At 39.7% G+C, this 17,198-nt stretch overlaps 1 protein-coding gene across 1 annotated transcript in view; it reads right to left on the reverse strand.

Moving 5' to 3' along the window:
• The window catches only part of PAH (phenylalanine hydroxylase), a 63,100-nt gene extending 51,597 nt beyond the window's left edge, over positions 1-11,503 (reverse strand). The window contains exons 1-2 of the mRNA XM_012650263.1: positions 10,981-11,503; positions 4,946-5,053 (exon numbers count right to left, since the gene is read on the reverse strand). Coding sequence (XP_012505717.1) covers positions 4,946-5,053; positions 10,981-11,040 — 168 coding nt within the window. The 5' untranslated portion in view covers positions 11,041-11,503. The remainder of the gene's footprint in view (positions 1-4,945; positions 5,054-10,980) is intronic.
• Positions 11,504-17,198: the final 5,695 nt, after the last annotated feature.

Below are 17,198 nucleotides of genomic sequence, written 5' to 3' on the forward strand. Positions count from 1 at the left end.
AAAAAAAAAAGAACTACATTTCAGGAGTTAAAAGTTACAAACTTGATCTATATGTATCATCAACATGTATGTATTTCAAAGATGTTGCATTTACAAAACATACAATAATTCTTACTGATCAGTTAATAAGTAACTATTCCAAGGATTTTACATGCATTAAGTCATTTAATCTTCAGAACTACCCTAGGAAGCAGACACTATTATTATTCCGATTTTATAGATAAGGCACAGAGAAGTCAAGCGACTCTCTACAAGCCACAGCCCTGTCTGTTCCGAGTCTGCCCTCCTGACTACTTCACTGTGCTGACTCACAGAGGTTGCAGAGCAATGTGCACAGTGTGACACCTGTCAACATCAACATTATTTTTCAAAGGACTGGAAGGAAATAGACTAAGCTCAAAATAATGTTGCCTTGGCCAGGACGTTTTTTAGGATGACCAGGACTGAGAGGAGATTAGAAAGGACTATAGCTTTATCTTTAATGTACGATTTTTTTTCTTAAAGAACAGTATGCTAATCTATAACTTTTGAAACCTTAATCACACATGAAAAGGTAGAAAGTAAAGATGTCAAAACGTTAACAGTGGTTGATAATGAATGGTGGGAATATCAGTAGTTAATTTTCTTGCACTTTGATGCATTTTTCAATTTGCAAGAAAGAAAGAAAGAATACCCAGAGACAGACACTCCCACCTCCTCCCACCCAAGAGTAGGACACTGGGACCAGGATATTCGCATTAAAAAAAAAAAAAAAAAAAAAACCCTCCAGAAGTGATTCAGAAGTGCAGGGAGTGCTGCATTTGGCAGAGGTGTGAAATGTCACAGAGAGACCCTGGGCTTTGCAACCCTGAGAGCCAGGGACCAAGCCTGTTTCCACAGTACATTAGCTGTGTGATCTTGAGCAGGTTACTCAGCCTCTCAGAACCTCAGTGTCCTCATCAATATAGTGAGAATACTGCCTTCTCCACTGAGTTCAATGAGGACCAAATCACGAATTATGTGTGCCTGGCTTATCACATAATGCGGTTCCACAAATACTAGAATTCGATTCTTTCCCTTTGAATGATGGTAATTTGACTCTACATTTTGCCAGGTTGTTAATAAGGTGAGAAGTTATGCTGGCTTATATGATTTTTAGAACATCTTCTGAAATATGTTTGGGAAAAAAACCCAAAACACACTAACAACTCTTCATCAATCACCCAGTGACTTCTGTTTTCTCCTCTGTAAAACAGGTTTAATAATATCACTTACTGATCTGTGCAGTTGAGATTTTGGATAATGCTTCAAAGAGTTCACCCAGAGTTTGTGCTTGTGTACACACACACACACACACACACACACACACACACACAGAGTTCTTGAGTGCATTCCAGCCAGTTCTGATAATTTAGTTACTTATGGTTTATTTATTAGGTTGAAAACATCCTGTTCATCTACTATTATTTAATCTATTAACTCTGACTTAGTCCTAAGGGGCAAACTCTCAAGGAAAGAAAACACTGATTGTTGTCTAATACAAAGGCTAAAAGTTCCACAGCACATTTTACAGATATATTCTTTCTCAGGAACAGTTTGTCACTTAGAAAGTGCTCTGTCTTCTCTGCACGCATTGCTTGCTCTCACCCAGACACACACTTCCCCCTCTTTGGATAGATAGATTTATTTTTAATGGACTTTATTCTAGAATAATTTTAGATTTATGGAATAATCGAAATGACAGTACAGAGTTCACACAAGCCCCAGACCCAGTTTCCCCCATTATGAACAGCTTACGTGAGGGTGGAACGTGAGTTACAATTGGTGAAACAATATTGATGCATTATTATAAACTAAAGGCCATACTTTATCCAAATTTCTTTAATTTGCATCTAATGTCCTTTGTCTGTTCTAAGATCCCATTCAAGATACCACATTACATTCAGTCTTCATGTCACAGCCTTCCTCTTGGCTGCGACAAGACATTCCTTGTTTTTGATGACCTTGAGAGTTTTAAGCAGTACTGATCAGGCATTTTGTATCATGTCCTTTGATTAGGATTCGTCTGATTTTTTTTCTCCCAGTTGGACTAGGGTTATGGGCTTGGGGGAGGAAGACCACAGAGGCAAAGTGTCATTTTCATTACATCATATCAAGGGTACATACTATCGACATGACTTATCACTGATGACATTGATTTTTCTTTCTTTACTATTAAAAAAATGTATGTTTTACTGTTATATTTGGCTTCTTTTTCGAGGACACTGACCTTGGTCACCCGGCTGGGGTGTGTTTGTCATATTTCTCCAGTGTAAAGTTACTCTTTTCCCCCTTTCGTACCATACTCTTTGGAAGGAAGTCACTATGCAAAGCCCACACTTTAAGAGTTATGTTCTTCCTCTTTGAGGATGGAGTATCCACTTGAATTATTTGGACTTCTTCAACATGAGAGATCTGTCTTTTCTCCATTTATTCATGGGTTTAATCACTCGATTTAATTTTATTAAAGAACACAGCGTAAAAATGAATGGGCTAAAATATATTCCTTCTTAAAATCTAGGACAGAAGAGTAAAAACATTCTAATCTCCTTTGCTTCAGTTTCAATTCTCCTTTAACTTCAATTTCATTCTTAATTGAACACTTAATATATATAAAACTCTGAGTCCGTTGAGGATTATAAAGATGACTGAGACAAGGTTCCCGTCCTGAAGAAACCATACTCGGGGCCAGATAGAAATGTATATACTGAACAAGGCAAATATGTGCTGCAGTTAAAAGTAAAAAGATTTTTGGGAACACCGAGAAGATAGCATTAATAATTCATTCAAGGAAGGCCAACTTCCTGAGTGTGTGACTCACAAGGATCACACTTCAGGTTTAATGCTTTTTGTAACCCTCTTGAAATTCTTAATAATGTGTTTTTGAATTTGTGTTTGGTAAGCAAAGTCCAATGGGACAACGAAGCATGTGCTGGATGCTCGGAGCCTCAACTCACGTGCAATCCCACCTTCTGTCCTCTGCCCCCCGGCAGGATTCTAGAGGCCTTTCTCCCAGCTTCCTGCACTCTGGTCCCACCCAGCCTCCCCCTCCCTGGCCTCCCCTCACCACTCCTGCTGGCCTCTGCCCAGAGCTATGACCAGGTGACTTGAGGGGAGGGGAAGCCCATATTCTGCTGTCACCCTCTCCTACTGGGGATTTGGTAGGTGATTTGGTGGGTGACTTGGCAGTGAGAAAGCCTCTCTTCTACCCTCCATACAGAGGTTGGAATCTCTTGGGGAGGGGGCTTACTTGTCACTGTGGGTTGGCACAGAAGGCCCGTGGAAATGGGAGATGGATTTCCCCACCCTTGATGGGAAGCATGGCTGTTAGTCCAGTGCTGGCTGAAGGGGGAACCCAGCAGCTAGCAGGCCACAGTGCCCAACAGAGGGGAAAACAAAAATAGCAAACCAAAAACATCACTACAGGACAAGAGAGAGACTGCAAAAGAAAAGACAAAGTTGTATGTTGCAGTACTTCTAACAGCATTTGTCTCCTGTTATTTAAAGAAGAGACCCTGCATTTTCATTTTGCACTGGACCCTGCAAACTGTGAAGCCAGTCCTGTCTGGGGCAGTACCAAACAGCAGTTAGGAGTGTAGTGTCTGGGGTCAGAATGCCTGAGTTCAGATAATATCTCCAGTATTTACTAGCTATGTGACCTTGGGCAAGTTTATTTAACTTGTCTAAGCCTCTATTTCTTTCTCTGAAAAATAGGAATAGAAATAGTCCCTACCTCATGCTATTTTCATAAGATTTGGTGAGATTGTGTCTGCAATGTGTGGTCACTGAGAAACCATCTCACATCCCCCCCCACCTCCCACCCCTGCTCCCCAGCTACTCAAAGTGTTTGCTTCCCTTGCTAGATCCTAAAGGAGGAAGTTTCTCTTCCTTCCAACTCTATGTATTCCCCATCTTTGCCCCCCTCCCATAGTCCTGAGAACATCGTATGTTTTTACAAGGTATCTCATTATATCCAGCCATATCCAAAAAGGATTTGTTGAATTCGTGACCAAACACATTGAGTGCTAAGTGCACAGCCCTGACCGCCATGCTACTCCAATCAGCTAGAGTGGCCTCCAATCAGCTAGAGTGATCACAGAAAAATGAGTAAAAAGCAGTGTATCCTCAGGTAGGAAAAATCCCAGCTAAAACATTAGAAAAGTACTTGGGAGGAATCTGGATGAGGAAACCTATTTGGAGTTATTTGAAGTTTGGATGCCTAGCTAAAGCCAAAAAGCATTTCCTAAACTCTGTTTCAAGGTAAGAAAATGTTCTTAAAATTAAAAGGGTCCACAGTCAAATAAGCTTGGAAAGTGGTACATAATTTCCTTTTTTGGAATGACCTAGTATACATTAGAGTTTTATAGCCTCTAAAAGTCTCACATAAAGAAATTTGATAAAATGATATGGCCCCAAGTTTCCTAAATGTATTTACCATGGAACCCCTTTAATCATAAGACATGTATGAATGTCTTGAAGAACATTAGCTATTTTCTAGAACATAGTCTGAGGTTAAGCTGCTCGAAGAAAAGGTGTTTTATATTTGTTATCTTATGCCTAGGCATAGAAGACAATACTAAAAAAGTGAATGAAAGAATTAATGGTTCTTTCATTTCCATTTTGTCTCATCTTTATGACAATATGCAACATGTATTTAGGCATTTTACAAAACACATGATTTTGTCACAAAACCCCTATTGATAGGGATAAGCATGTATTATCAGCACCATATTATGAACGGAGAAACTGAAGCTCAGAGAGATTGAATGACTTAACTAAGGTCACACAGTTGGTTAATATAAGAGCCTGATCTGAAAATCAAGTCTTTCAGTTTCAGATCCTGTGTTCTTTTCATTGCATATAATTAGAAAATAACATGCACATTTGCTATGCCATTGTCCAAGACAAACACAAATAAAGGATTTACCTCAAATAAGCGCAAGACTTTAGCCAGTGCACCAACTTCTTCTTTGAGTGAGAAGATCAGTGATACAGCACCATTTTGATTGGAGTTGTCTTCAATATAGCTTGTTTCCTATGGGATAAGATGCATTTGGTTAAAATATTTTCCACAGTTTAGCAATTCATGCCCATTAAACCTCCAAGGATGAGGCAAGCATGAACTCTTTCTTCTAGTTAAGCCTTGGAAATACAATGAACCACATATACTCGAAACAGAAGTATATGGTGTGGTGGAAAATCAGCAAGTCAAGGGCAAAGAAGTGATCAGTGATGCTACTGGGTCAGTTTTCCACCCAAGGAAGCTTTAATTATTCATTGATGTCACCAGTCAACCCTATAAATTTAATACCTTTAAATGTACACCAAGTGCTAGGCACTATTCAGGCTCTGAGAAATACGAAGATGAATAAGACAATATCCTATCATTTAGGAGCTCACAGTCTGACTTAATAGACACCTACACAACAAATCAAAAGGTCCTTAGAGGTGATATGATATGGTACTTAAAATGTCCCAGGAAAACATTGAGAAATACAGTGTGGAAAGGACTACAAATACAACATGCTAAGGCTTTGGAAGTCCAAAGAACTGGGTTGGAATTCTCTCTCTTTCATTTCCCAGCTGGAGCATTTTGGGCAAATCACTAAGCTGTCTTAGTTTCCTCATCTGTAAAACCATTATAATAATAAGCCCTGTCAAAATATAGTATTCAGATGATGAAAGAAAGAAAAAGATAAGTTTAAATATTTAATAAGCTATTAAATAGAATATTAAGAAAAGTATATAAAAGTGATGGAGATACTATAGGTACACAAGAAGGACCTCTTGGCCTTTGGCGAAGGACTCAGAAGGCATTAACTTATTCTTATATGCTGGAATCTGCAATATCCAATTGTTGAAAAAAAGTCACAAAACACGTAAAGCATACAAATAGCCTATCAGAAGATGGATGTCTTAAACTAAATAGCAAAGAATGTCCAGAATGTTCACACTTACTACATACATGTGACAGCAAACCGAGATGGCATTAAGATTGACCTTCCAGAGTTTGCCGAAACATTTGCCTAAGTTTTAAAGTAATATATAAAATTCTATGTGTGTGGTCCAACAGCAACAGCATGTACCTAAAACTGGAAAGAAAAAAAATGTGCAGAACAATTACCCTCTTGTAAGTGTATTAATGAAATGGGATGGACATTGCATCATCTCAATGAGAGAAGGCTGTGTTGGGCAGATTTTTATCAGTGATTCAGAATAATAAGTTCTGCATGAATACTGATGACCATAGGACAAAATCCTTTCAATTCAGAAAATTCAGATTTTTCCCAGAACTTCACATGAATATAGCGGTGTGTTGAAAAAAACAAATTTATCAGCAAGTCCGATTATGGGGAGCTTCAGATAATTGGAAGACTGAACTATAAAATATCCCTATTTGGATCATGATGTTATCTTTCTAAAAAATTTTTTTAATGTACCATTTATTAAGAGCCGATAATGTCCCAGGTATTATAATAAGCAGTTGATTTGGATTATCTTATTTCATTTTTGTAACAATCTAGAGGTAGGTTTTATTATGCACCAAGCGCCCCCTTTTATTGATGACAAAATCAAGGTTTAGAGAGGTTAAATAACTTTCCCATAACCATGTAATTAGCAGCGCAGCTAGGATCTGAACCCAGGCCATCTGAGCCCTGCATGTGTCTATGAATTACAACCTCTTGCAGAATCTCCTGCCTCCCTCTTTTAAACCCTGACAAAGAGGTGCAGATGAGTTTCTGACTTCAGTCTCTTTCTTTCTACTAGAGAACACTGAGCTCTTCATCCTTTCTGGTTTCCTTGAAATGACAAAGGATTTCCTTGTTTTTATTATGGTTTACTTGGCAAGATCCTTTTCTCCTGTTGGCCTCCAAGAAAAGTAATATATTCCTTACACAGATGCCACCTTTGACTAGGGCAATTCAGACTTGAATGCACCCATGCTTGAAACTCAGTCACCCCTCCCTCACCCCACTCCTCTGTGTGTCCAGCCAATCACCAAGTCCAATCTGACCCTCTCCAGAGATGACTGTTAGTCATCTAGGTATCGGGTCTGCCATCACCTGAATCCTGCGCTTAGTGATCTGCATTGATTCAGCCCTAATGGAATTTTGTTCATGTCCTCCTGCTACTCAGAATCCTTTCAAGCCTCCCTCCCCATGGCCATCAAGTTAAAATGCCTCTCGCCGATGTTCAACCAGTCTCCCAGGTACCTCACCTCCAGTGGCCCAGCCACAGGAACCTCCCCTCCAGCCAAACTGGTTTCCTCCTTGCCTTTTCAACTCCTCATTAGAGTAAATCACTGAATTCCCCTTTCCAGTATCTCAGCCTTCCTCAAAGGCTTTCTTGGGACTCACTTCTCTCAGAAAACCTGGGTGCCCCTCTGCCTTGTGCACAGTCCTCTTCTGTCCATGCGTTCCATTCAGCTTCTGATACCCACGTGGGACTGGATAGCAACCGATTCACAGACCGAGATTCGTCCTTAGAGCTCCCCTAGTTCAACTCCCTTGTCTCACAGATGGGGAAACTTAGGGCCAAAGAGCAAAAATGCCTCACCTGAGTTCACACAGGTAGTGGAGGTGTGTCAAGCACTCAGGCTCCCAACTGTCAGTTGTTCTACATGATTCCACTTGCTGTGGACATAATGTGGGAATTTAGGCCTCTGTTTCTTGTGAAATAAAACATTTACTTTGGTCCAGTCACCAGTTACTCAATACCACTCCTAAGAGGTTGCATTTCAGCCACGCCCAGCTCCTTTCACTTGCTGCATCCTCCCCACACCCTTTCTAAGTCAATGCTTCTCAGTGAGTTCCTTCAATCTCCATTCCAGAATTACCCGGTGAGTCTTCCTTATAATGCAGGCCCCTGGGCCTCACCCAAACCTATCAAATTAGAATAGTTGCAGTAGGGTCTTAGAATCTTCAACATCAAAGCCATCCCAGATGATTCTTGACCACAGAAAATTCTGAGGCCATTAATAAATACACAGCCACTTTTTTATTATAAGTTTTTCCAAATGTATCTGCAAAATAATATTTACTATATGATAAGGCACCACTCTTTGCTGTTATTAGTATAAATGCTAGGGTCTGACATTGACTGAGTACGCACTGTGTGCCAGGAGCCATATTTGGTACTTTTCGCAGTTAATTAAACATCATCATTGGCAGCAACTAGCACTATTCTAAGGGTTTGCATGTAACCCATTTAGTTTTCATAATAGCCCCATGAGGTAGGTGCTGTTATTTTGCAAATGAAGACGTAGACTCAGCAAAACGAAGTGGCTTGTCCAAGAACACCTAGCTAATGAGTGACAGAGTCTGGACTTGAACGCAGATGCAACAACTCCAAAGTCCATTCTGCCTCCTAAGGACAGACTCAACCAGGACATGTGAGTTGATTTACAAGCACATGTATACACAGGATAGGTAAAAGAGAAAGAAAAGTAGTTCAGAAACTATATAGGTAGAAATAGGGCAGGAAGAAGGATCTTTTCTAGGAACCAGGAAGGAAAGAATTTTGATCATAGAGCAATATGTTCAACAATAGAAATATATTCTCTTTGGTTGTATATAAAAAATGTATTTTGTTATCTTTGGAAAAGAGCAACGTAAATATATACAAACAATACATTTTGATAAAGATATTCCAGGGGTATTAACTCTCAATCTTAGTGCTTTTTGGAGTCATGGTAGGAGGTGTGTATTTGCATGTGTGAGTACACACACACACACACACACATACACATCTACAGTGTAAGACTACTGAAAACAAGATGCAGATCTCCTGCCATGGACACAGCATCTCTCTATATTCAGCATTTATCTACAGGAGGAAGTATCATATTCTAATATGATACATATTAGATACAGAGTTGGGGTCAGATCTAGGTCCAAACACTGGCTTCACTGTTCTTAGCTATGATTTCTGAGTTCCTCTCTTCTTCTATCCCATAACCCTGCTCTATTTTTCTTCTCAGCGTTTATCTATAGGAAATTATATTATATGTTCATTTTGTTAATTTTTTATTGTCTGTCTCCAGCACTAGACTATGTGTTTCACCAGTACAGAAACACTGCTGTGCCTGGCACACAGTAGGTGCTCAATAAGTCTTTGTTGGCTGAATGAATGCACCAAACCTCCCTTATAGAATTTGCCTGTTTTTTTGCATGTGTGAAGCACTTGATGTATCACGTGCCCTTATCCAATGCTGGTGCCTTCCCACAGTCTGCACTACGCCCAAATGCCATCCAGTGTATATTTATCTAGTTTGTGAACTTTAAGAAGGCATAAAGTGTGTCTCTTTTGCGGAATGTCAGAGCTGGAAGGATTAGGATTAGTACTAAAAATGAATCCAGTCCAACATCTTTCACCCCAACTTTACAGATGCCAAACCCAGCCTCCTCACCCCAATTAAGTGACTTCCCTATTACATTATACCAAAGATGAGAAGCCAGGCCTCCAGACTCCACATTCAGCAGATTTTTCCATGAATAGGATCTACCCGCTTCAGTGCCTGACATGTTGATCATCCTTCCTGCCAGTGTTCAAGATGCAGTTTTTTAAACAAACAAATCAGTTCTGTCTAGACCAACACATTGACACTTTCTTATGGTCCAGGAATTGTACTAAGAGCTTTATAAGCACTATTTCATTTAATTCTCATACCACCCCTAGGACATGAATATTTTTATTCCTGTTTTTCAAATGAATAAACCTGAAGCTCTGCAAAGTTAAATGCCCTGCTTTCAGCGCAGAGGTGGTGCCGGGGCATGCTCGAAACCCTCCTCTTTACTAGTGCCCCAGGCATTGGTAGTAACAATTTGTGTATCCTTAACCTCCTAAGTGCTCTATAAATAAAGCTTCAAGTCCCCAGGCTTCCCTAACAAGATCACTGCACCTAACCCCCTCCCATGGACGTGGGGGCCCTACTGCCGGAAGCACAGAAACTAACTGCAGGATGGAGCTGGGATCTGTTCTGGAATCTGCCTGACTCCCACGTTGTTCCTCTTCAACATTCAGTTCTTCTGTTTCCCCAGCACCACACACCATTTACACAGGAAATCTTTCTTCTAGGATCCAAAGAAAGTCAGTCCAAAGTGCTGCAGTCTCTCTAGTTATATCAACTTTAACACCTGCCCTCCTCTTCTCTCCAATCTCTCTGTTCTATACAGAGGATTGTTCTCCCTAATCCTACAGGTGACAGGGACTGCAGTCTCAGATAACCTCCCTCATCTGAATCTCAGGGTGTAGGAGTATGATTTCCTGTGACTATATAAGCCAAATTAAAGAACGTATTCTGCAGTTATTCACCTCAAGAGAATGCCAGCAAATCCTGGGGAATGGAGTATACCCTGGGCATTATCCCCAAGCCAACTTATGGTTCTTTTACAGTCCACATCCAGGGGGCTAACTCTTGCTCCTTTTCCTCTCTTCTTAGTTCTGCCTTCCCAGGTCTGAGTAAGTTTCTATCCGACTCCTCTTCATGCTTCGCCTTTTCCCCAAAGTGAGAAGATGTTTCTCACAATTTTGCCTTTTCAATACCTGGTTGAGAACCCTTTATAAGCATCACAGAAGAGATCTAGAAGGACCCCAGTCTCCTACCCTAGATCATTAAGGACCAGCTTCTTCAGTGCACAGAAGAGAAAGGCAACAGAAAGGGACAGTGACTCTCCCAAAGACACACAGCTAGTCGGTGGCAGCTCTGAAAGCCAGATCCCCACTCCCTAAAGCAGTGCTCTTTCCTCTGAAAGCCACACAGGACTGATGTTATCCCACCTGGAAACAATTGTTGAGGACATGTCTTACCTATTGACTTGCCAGACATTCTCATCATCTTCAAATGAATTTGGACGTCTTGGTGAGCTTACCAAACTAAGTTACACCAACATTTCTCAGACCTCTTTCCCCCGCGGGGAGCCAAACTCCCCTACCTGAGCATCTGAGGCCGCCCCGGCTCACCTGTCCAAAGTCGGAGAGTTTCCTGCCCAAGCCTCCGTTCTCCAGGACCACAGCTGACATGCTGGCTAGGCGAGTGAGGTCTCTAGCTCTCAGTGAGGTCTCTACTCGAGGGAGTCAGTCCCTCAGTGGCTGGTAGATTTGCAAACAGCACGTGGGGTTGAGGGTTTTAACCTGGCATTAGGGAGGAGAGGAGAGGTTCCAAGGGGTGTCTCCTGCTGTGTGCGCCCCACAGTAACCTCCTCGTGGGCGTCGTTCTGACGCAGTGGGCGAGGGCAGCCCACCTCCTGCTCCCAGTCATCTGCCTTGGATGGGAGGCCAGGAGAGGAGGGGCCGGGGGAGGGTGGGGCGGAGGCGAGAGGCCTGACTTGGCTGCCAGCCCCGAGGATGGGAAGACGCCAGGGAGCTCAGGGCCCCACATGCCCTGTCCTTTAGACAGGTTTGACACTTCTGGACTCTCAGAAGCCTGGGAAGCGGGTTCCCTGCGATTGGAGAAAACCTGAGACTGGCTGATGATAACAATTATCATCCGTGCATCCAAAAATAATCTGTGCACCGCCCCTCCCCCTGCATTGAGACAGAGTCAGGATGCTAATTCAGTCTTTTTTTTTTTTTTTTTTGGTCCCTTCTATTATATTAACCACTAAGCAAACTGCCTTGCTGTGCTTTGGCTTTAGAAAAACTACAGGCAGATGACGTTGTGAACCCCGAGCACAGTAGCTAAAGAGCAAAGGTAAGAGTGATGGGGGCTTAAATCCAGCCTCATGTTCTCCAGGTATTTACATAACCGCTGAGAGCTCAGAAAAGAGCATGGTGGAGCCACCTTGCTGGAATGCTTTAAGAATGAATAGGAACAGGAATGAAGAAATGCATTAAAATTTAGGACAGTTCTTGCCACATAGTTAAACACTCAGGAAAGTGGGAAATATTGTTTAAAAGTATGTCTGCATAAATTTGACTACAAATAATTACAGAGGAACTATACTGTGGGCCAGGTTCGAAGCATTGAAGATACAGCAGTGAATGAAATAGAGGACTCTGTCCCCACTGTGATGTGCTATTCAAATGGACAGGCAGAAAATAAACAAATTTAGACAGGACTAAGTCTTCCGAAGAAAATAAAATAGGGGGGTGGGCTGGGAGTGAGCTGGTGGGTGTTCGGGAGTGTCCTTCTTCAAGTAGGCGGGAAGATATCATCAACCACATTTGTTTTTTCAATTGAGGAAACAGAGGTGAAGCATGAGAGGCCAGCAAGTAAAACAAAATGTAAAAGAGCACTGGGAAGTTAGGGATTCAGAAAGAATGCAAACAACCAGGGGCTTCAAGGTCTTGAGCACCTGCTTAATATCTTCCCGGTAGAGGTTAGTGGTCTGTGAGAAAACAAGCCAATAACAGAGGTTGCTGGAAATCCACCCCCTCTCCTCCCACTGTTTTTTGACCAAATGACCAAGCATCTGCCAAAAAAAAAAGGGAAAAAATAAAAACGTCAGGTTTGGGATCCAAAGTAAGTCTATTAACTCCTTGTTCTACCACCGATGGATTAGCTGTGTAGGTTTGGTCAAGTCTATGTTTCGGTTTTTTTTTTTTTAATTTAAAATGGGGATTTTTAGGGTTGTTGTATAGAGTTCCTTGAGCCTCTATAATGTGCCAGGCTTTCTACTGTCTGCTAAGAATACAGACCTAGTAAATATAATTTCTGTCCAAAAGGAGATCTGGGGTACCTGAGTAATATTTCCTATGGTAAGTTGGAAGCTCGATGTTACTGAACACAGACGGCCAAGGCCTTGACCTCCATCCTCAGGAGAAACCCTTTATCTGACTCCAGGATTTTTCTAGTAGACGTAAAATGCAATGTTATCCTCAGCCCCTGGATTGCCCTACAAACATTATTTCATACCTTGATGCTGCTAGTGTACTAAAAAGAGCAATGAATGTGACAGCACCTGAAATATTACAGGCACACAATAAATAAAAGCAAACAGTAAGTAAAATAAATTAAAACTGCTTATTTGCATGCACACTGTGTGTTAGACAAACTGTGCCAAGCTCTCCAGCTGCCTGGTTTCATTTCTTCTTTTCAACAATCCTATGCACTATGCATCTCCTCTTAATAGGCAAACTGAGGCCCAGGAAGTTTAAATAAATAGCCCAAATCAAACTATGTTTCACCCTCCACCAGGGCCCTGGCTCTCAAATACTTTTTCTTCCCTGTTTGAATGAGGACAGTATGATTTTTGAAGACAACAAAATGATAGCTCTTCTCTTTTCATCCCACATCAGCTGAAAATGGACTTCTTAATCTTATCTCACATAAAAATGCCCCAGGTCTGGGCTGGGAGGAGAGCACAGTTAATTGTTTGCTACCTCAGAGAAAAATAAAAACTAATAACTTCTTTTAAAAAAATATTCTGGCAAAAATGGACAATTTCTTATGCACTAAGATAAAAATTCATTTAATATGAGATTGCTTGTGCCATAAATTGTGTAGATGAATATTAAGCTATCTTCTTGTTCGATTTGGATGGAATACAATACGTTGCTGAAATGAGAGTTGTTCTGGGTGCAAGGAAATTGAGGAGAAAGCGCAAGTCTAAAAGATGTATCCACAAAGTCAGTTTGTACGTCACTTAGTTATTGTTTATGGCCATGTAAAGGTGGACACCATGTCACAAGATAAGCAGTTGTTTACTCGGAAAACTTAGCGCTGACCTTCACTGATTTGGAAGTTGAAGATTTCCCAACTGCTGGAAGTTTACCAATCCCTTTTTGTTGAACCTCATGTGCAGAAGGTTGAGTTAATCATAATCTATGAGTTCACAGCACAGAATCAAAATGTACATGACCCCTCTCTTGTTCCATGTATTTATTCTCTTTTTTCTTAATTTGCCACTCCTAATTTGCCTTTCCCCAGAGCCAAATTCTTGAATATGTTTGATATTTAGCCTTGAACTTATAAAATACATAAAAATGCTTGTGCATATATGTATTTTTCATGGATATGTGATGTTGCACTATAGATTTAGTATAATATGTAGGTATAGCATAGATCATATAGTTTCTAACATTTTTCTATTAACTGTGTTCTTAGGATCTAGCCATATTGCTGAACATATACCTAGTTCTTTGTTTTTCTAAATGGTGCAGAATATTCCCATGTGTATCCACCACATTTGACTTCTCTATTCCCCAGTGATGAACACCTAGGTTGTCTTAAACTCTCCCCACCCCAAACAACGCTACGATAAACACCTTTATCTTTGTCCCCTTACAGACCCAGGGGAGAATTTTCTGGGATAGAAGACTGGATTCTGAATCATAGGGACCACTCATTCTTAATTTCACAAAGTACTGCCAGATTGCTCTAAAGAGTGGCTCATACCAGTTCACATGCCCACCAGCAGGCAAAAGAGTTTCTGTTGCTGGATATCCCTAATACTTGGCATTCTCCGAAGATCAGAATTTTTTCCAATCTGAACAGCATGAACTGGTGTCTTGTTACTGTTTTTAATTTGAATTTTTCTTACAACTGATGAGTTTGAGCATCTCTTTATACACTTACCTATCTTAGATTTCCCATGCTGTGAATAGTTCATCATCATATCCTTTGCCAGTTTTCTTACTAGGATGCCTGTCTTGTTGATTTACAGCAATAATTTATATGGTCTATTATAGACACAGGGCCAAAAATGTCTATTAGCCTTGTGCCTTTCTCATTCACTGAAGATATCATCTCCCAATATATCACTATCAGTTTACTACCAACTGGTGTCCTTCATTGAGCAAACAACAAAAACAAGTAGTTCTGATATAAGAAAAGCCTATCTTTTTTAAAAAAAAAATTACGGTTTGTGCTATTGGAGTATTGTTTAAGAATTCCTTTTTTTATCCCTAAGTTACAAAGAGAGTCTCCTCTTCTTGCTTCTATCATCATTATAGTTTTATCTTTCCCAACTAGACTTTTAATCTACCTGCATCTCTTTTGTGTGTGGACTCTGTAAAAATCCAGTTGTTTTTTCTGTCCCTCCACATTGTGAGTCAACACCAAGTACAAAGACTTTTCCTCATTGACATTGTTCATGTCGGAGTTTTCCAAGAGATAAGATGAAAGGGTCTCTTCTCAGAGATGCATAACAGGAGATGCCTCTTTGACTTTTGGTATCACACGCATAATTTCTCAAGCTCCCATCTGTACCTGCATCTGTTTCTGATGTTCAGTTTTATTCCATCGGTTTTTCCACTGTGTCTCTTCTTGTGTCATAATCATCCCACATTTATCACTATGGTATGGCTTGGTAGTATATCTTATTATTTGGTTGGCAAGTCCCCCTTTTGGCTTTGATTTTTCCCCAAGTTTATTCACCTCTCAATGCACATTTATTCTTCCATATTTTAGCTGCAATTTTGATTGGTTTAGCTTTGAATTTATTGGTTAATCTGAGGGCATTTTATAAACAGTAGCAGTAATAATAGTAGGCATAATGCTGGATCCCAATCTTGTTATGAAGGCAGCCAAAATCTCTCCATTACTATTATGCTTGATTTAGGTTTTTGATGTTATAACTACCATCAAATATATATGATCCCTTCCTTCTGTTTCTAGTGTGCTGAGACAGTTTGTTTTTACCATGAAGTGTTAAATTTAATAAATGCCTTTTCTGCATTTATTGAGAAAATTATGTGATGTACTCCTTTTAGTCTATTAATGTGGTGAATTCACTGATAGATTTTTCAGACGTGAATTTTTTCTTGCACTCTAGGATAAATTTCACTTGGTGATATATTCAATTTTAGTACACTATTAGATATGGTTAGCTCATATTTTATCTAGGATTTTTGCATCTATGTTTATTAGTGAAATGGAACTTCAAATTTCATTACTTATACTGTCATTATCTCATTTTGAAATCAAGATACAGTAGCTTTATACAAGAAATTGTGCAGCCTTCTCTGCTTTTATAATTTCTGAAATATCTTATGAAGATGGAAATTATTTGTTTCTTGAGGATTTGGTGGGCCCTCTTGTAAGTATACTGGGTCTGAAATTTGGGAAAAGGGCAAGAAAGAGTAGTAGATTCTATTTCAATTTACTTCACTATTATTGGTCTATTCCTGTTTTCTATTTCTTCTTATTTTATATTTTTCCAGATATTAATTCAGTCTATCAAGGTCTTAATGAAATGAACATATGTATACCATAGAGTACTATTCAGCTTTAAGAAACAATGGTGATATAACACCTCTTATATTCTCCTGGATAGAGCTGGAACACATTCTCCTAAGTGAAGTATCCCAAGAATGAAAAACAAGCACCACATGTACTCACCATCAAATTGGTATTAACTGATCAACACATAAGTGCACATATAAGAATAACATCTATTGGATGTCAGGCAGCGGGGAGGGGGGAGGAGGAGGAGGGGACGGGTATATGCATAAACAAAGAATGCGATATGCACCATCCGAGGGACGGACGCACTTGAAACTCGGACTTGGGGGGGGAGCGGGGGACAAGGACAACATATGTAACCTAAACATCTGTACCCCCATAATATCCTGAAATAAAAAAAAATCATAAAAAAAAAGTTCATAACATTTTTATTTTTTAAAGCTCTATTGTGTCTGTATTTGTTTTTTTTTTCTTTTTTGTTCTGTTGTTTATTTACACTGTCTCTCATCTTGCCAGATGTTTTTCCATTAAGAATCAGCATTTATAAAGCTTATCTTCTCTAAAGTTTGTGTTGTTTTATATTTCACTGATTTCTCCCCACTTTTCTTTATTTCCTTGTTTGAGTTTGCTTTGTTAGGTTTTTCCAACTTCTTGAGTTGAACACTTAGCTCATTTGTTTTCAACTTATTTGTTTCCCAATAAGTACATTGAAAATGACATATTTTTAAGCACTGTTTTGGTTGTGTTCCATTACTTTGGTACATTTAATGTTTTCACTATTGCTCCATTCTAAGTTTTGAATATAATTTTCTCAATAATCCAAGAGATTTTAGGACTATATTGCTTTAATTCAAGGTACTTAGGATATTTTTACCTTTCCTTTTTATCTCTAACTGTATTACATTATGGTTAAAGAGTTCAATCTTTATTTTGATTCTTTGGAGTTTATTGAATATTTCTTTGTGGCCAAGAACATAAGACCTATTTTTATAAGTCATAATGCATGCTAGCAAAGAGTAAGTATTCTTTATTTCTTGTGTGAGCACATATATAT

Source organism: Propithecus coquereli, unplaced genomic scaffold (assembly GCF_000956105.1).
Source record: "Propithecus coquereli isolate 6110/MARCELLA unplaced genomic scaffold, Pcoq_1.0 Scaffold316, whole genome shotgun sequence".
Lineage (NCBI taxonomy): Eukaryota > Metazoa > Chordata > Mammalia > Primates > Indriidae > Propithecus > Propithecus coquereli.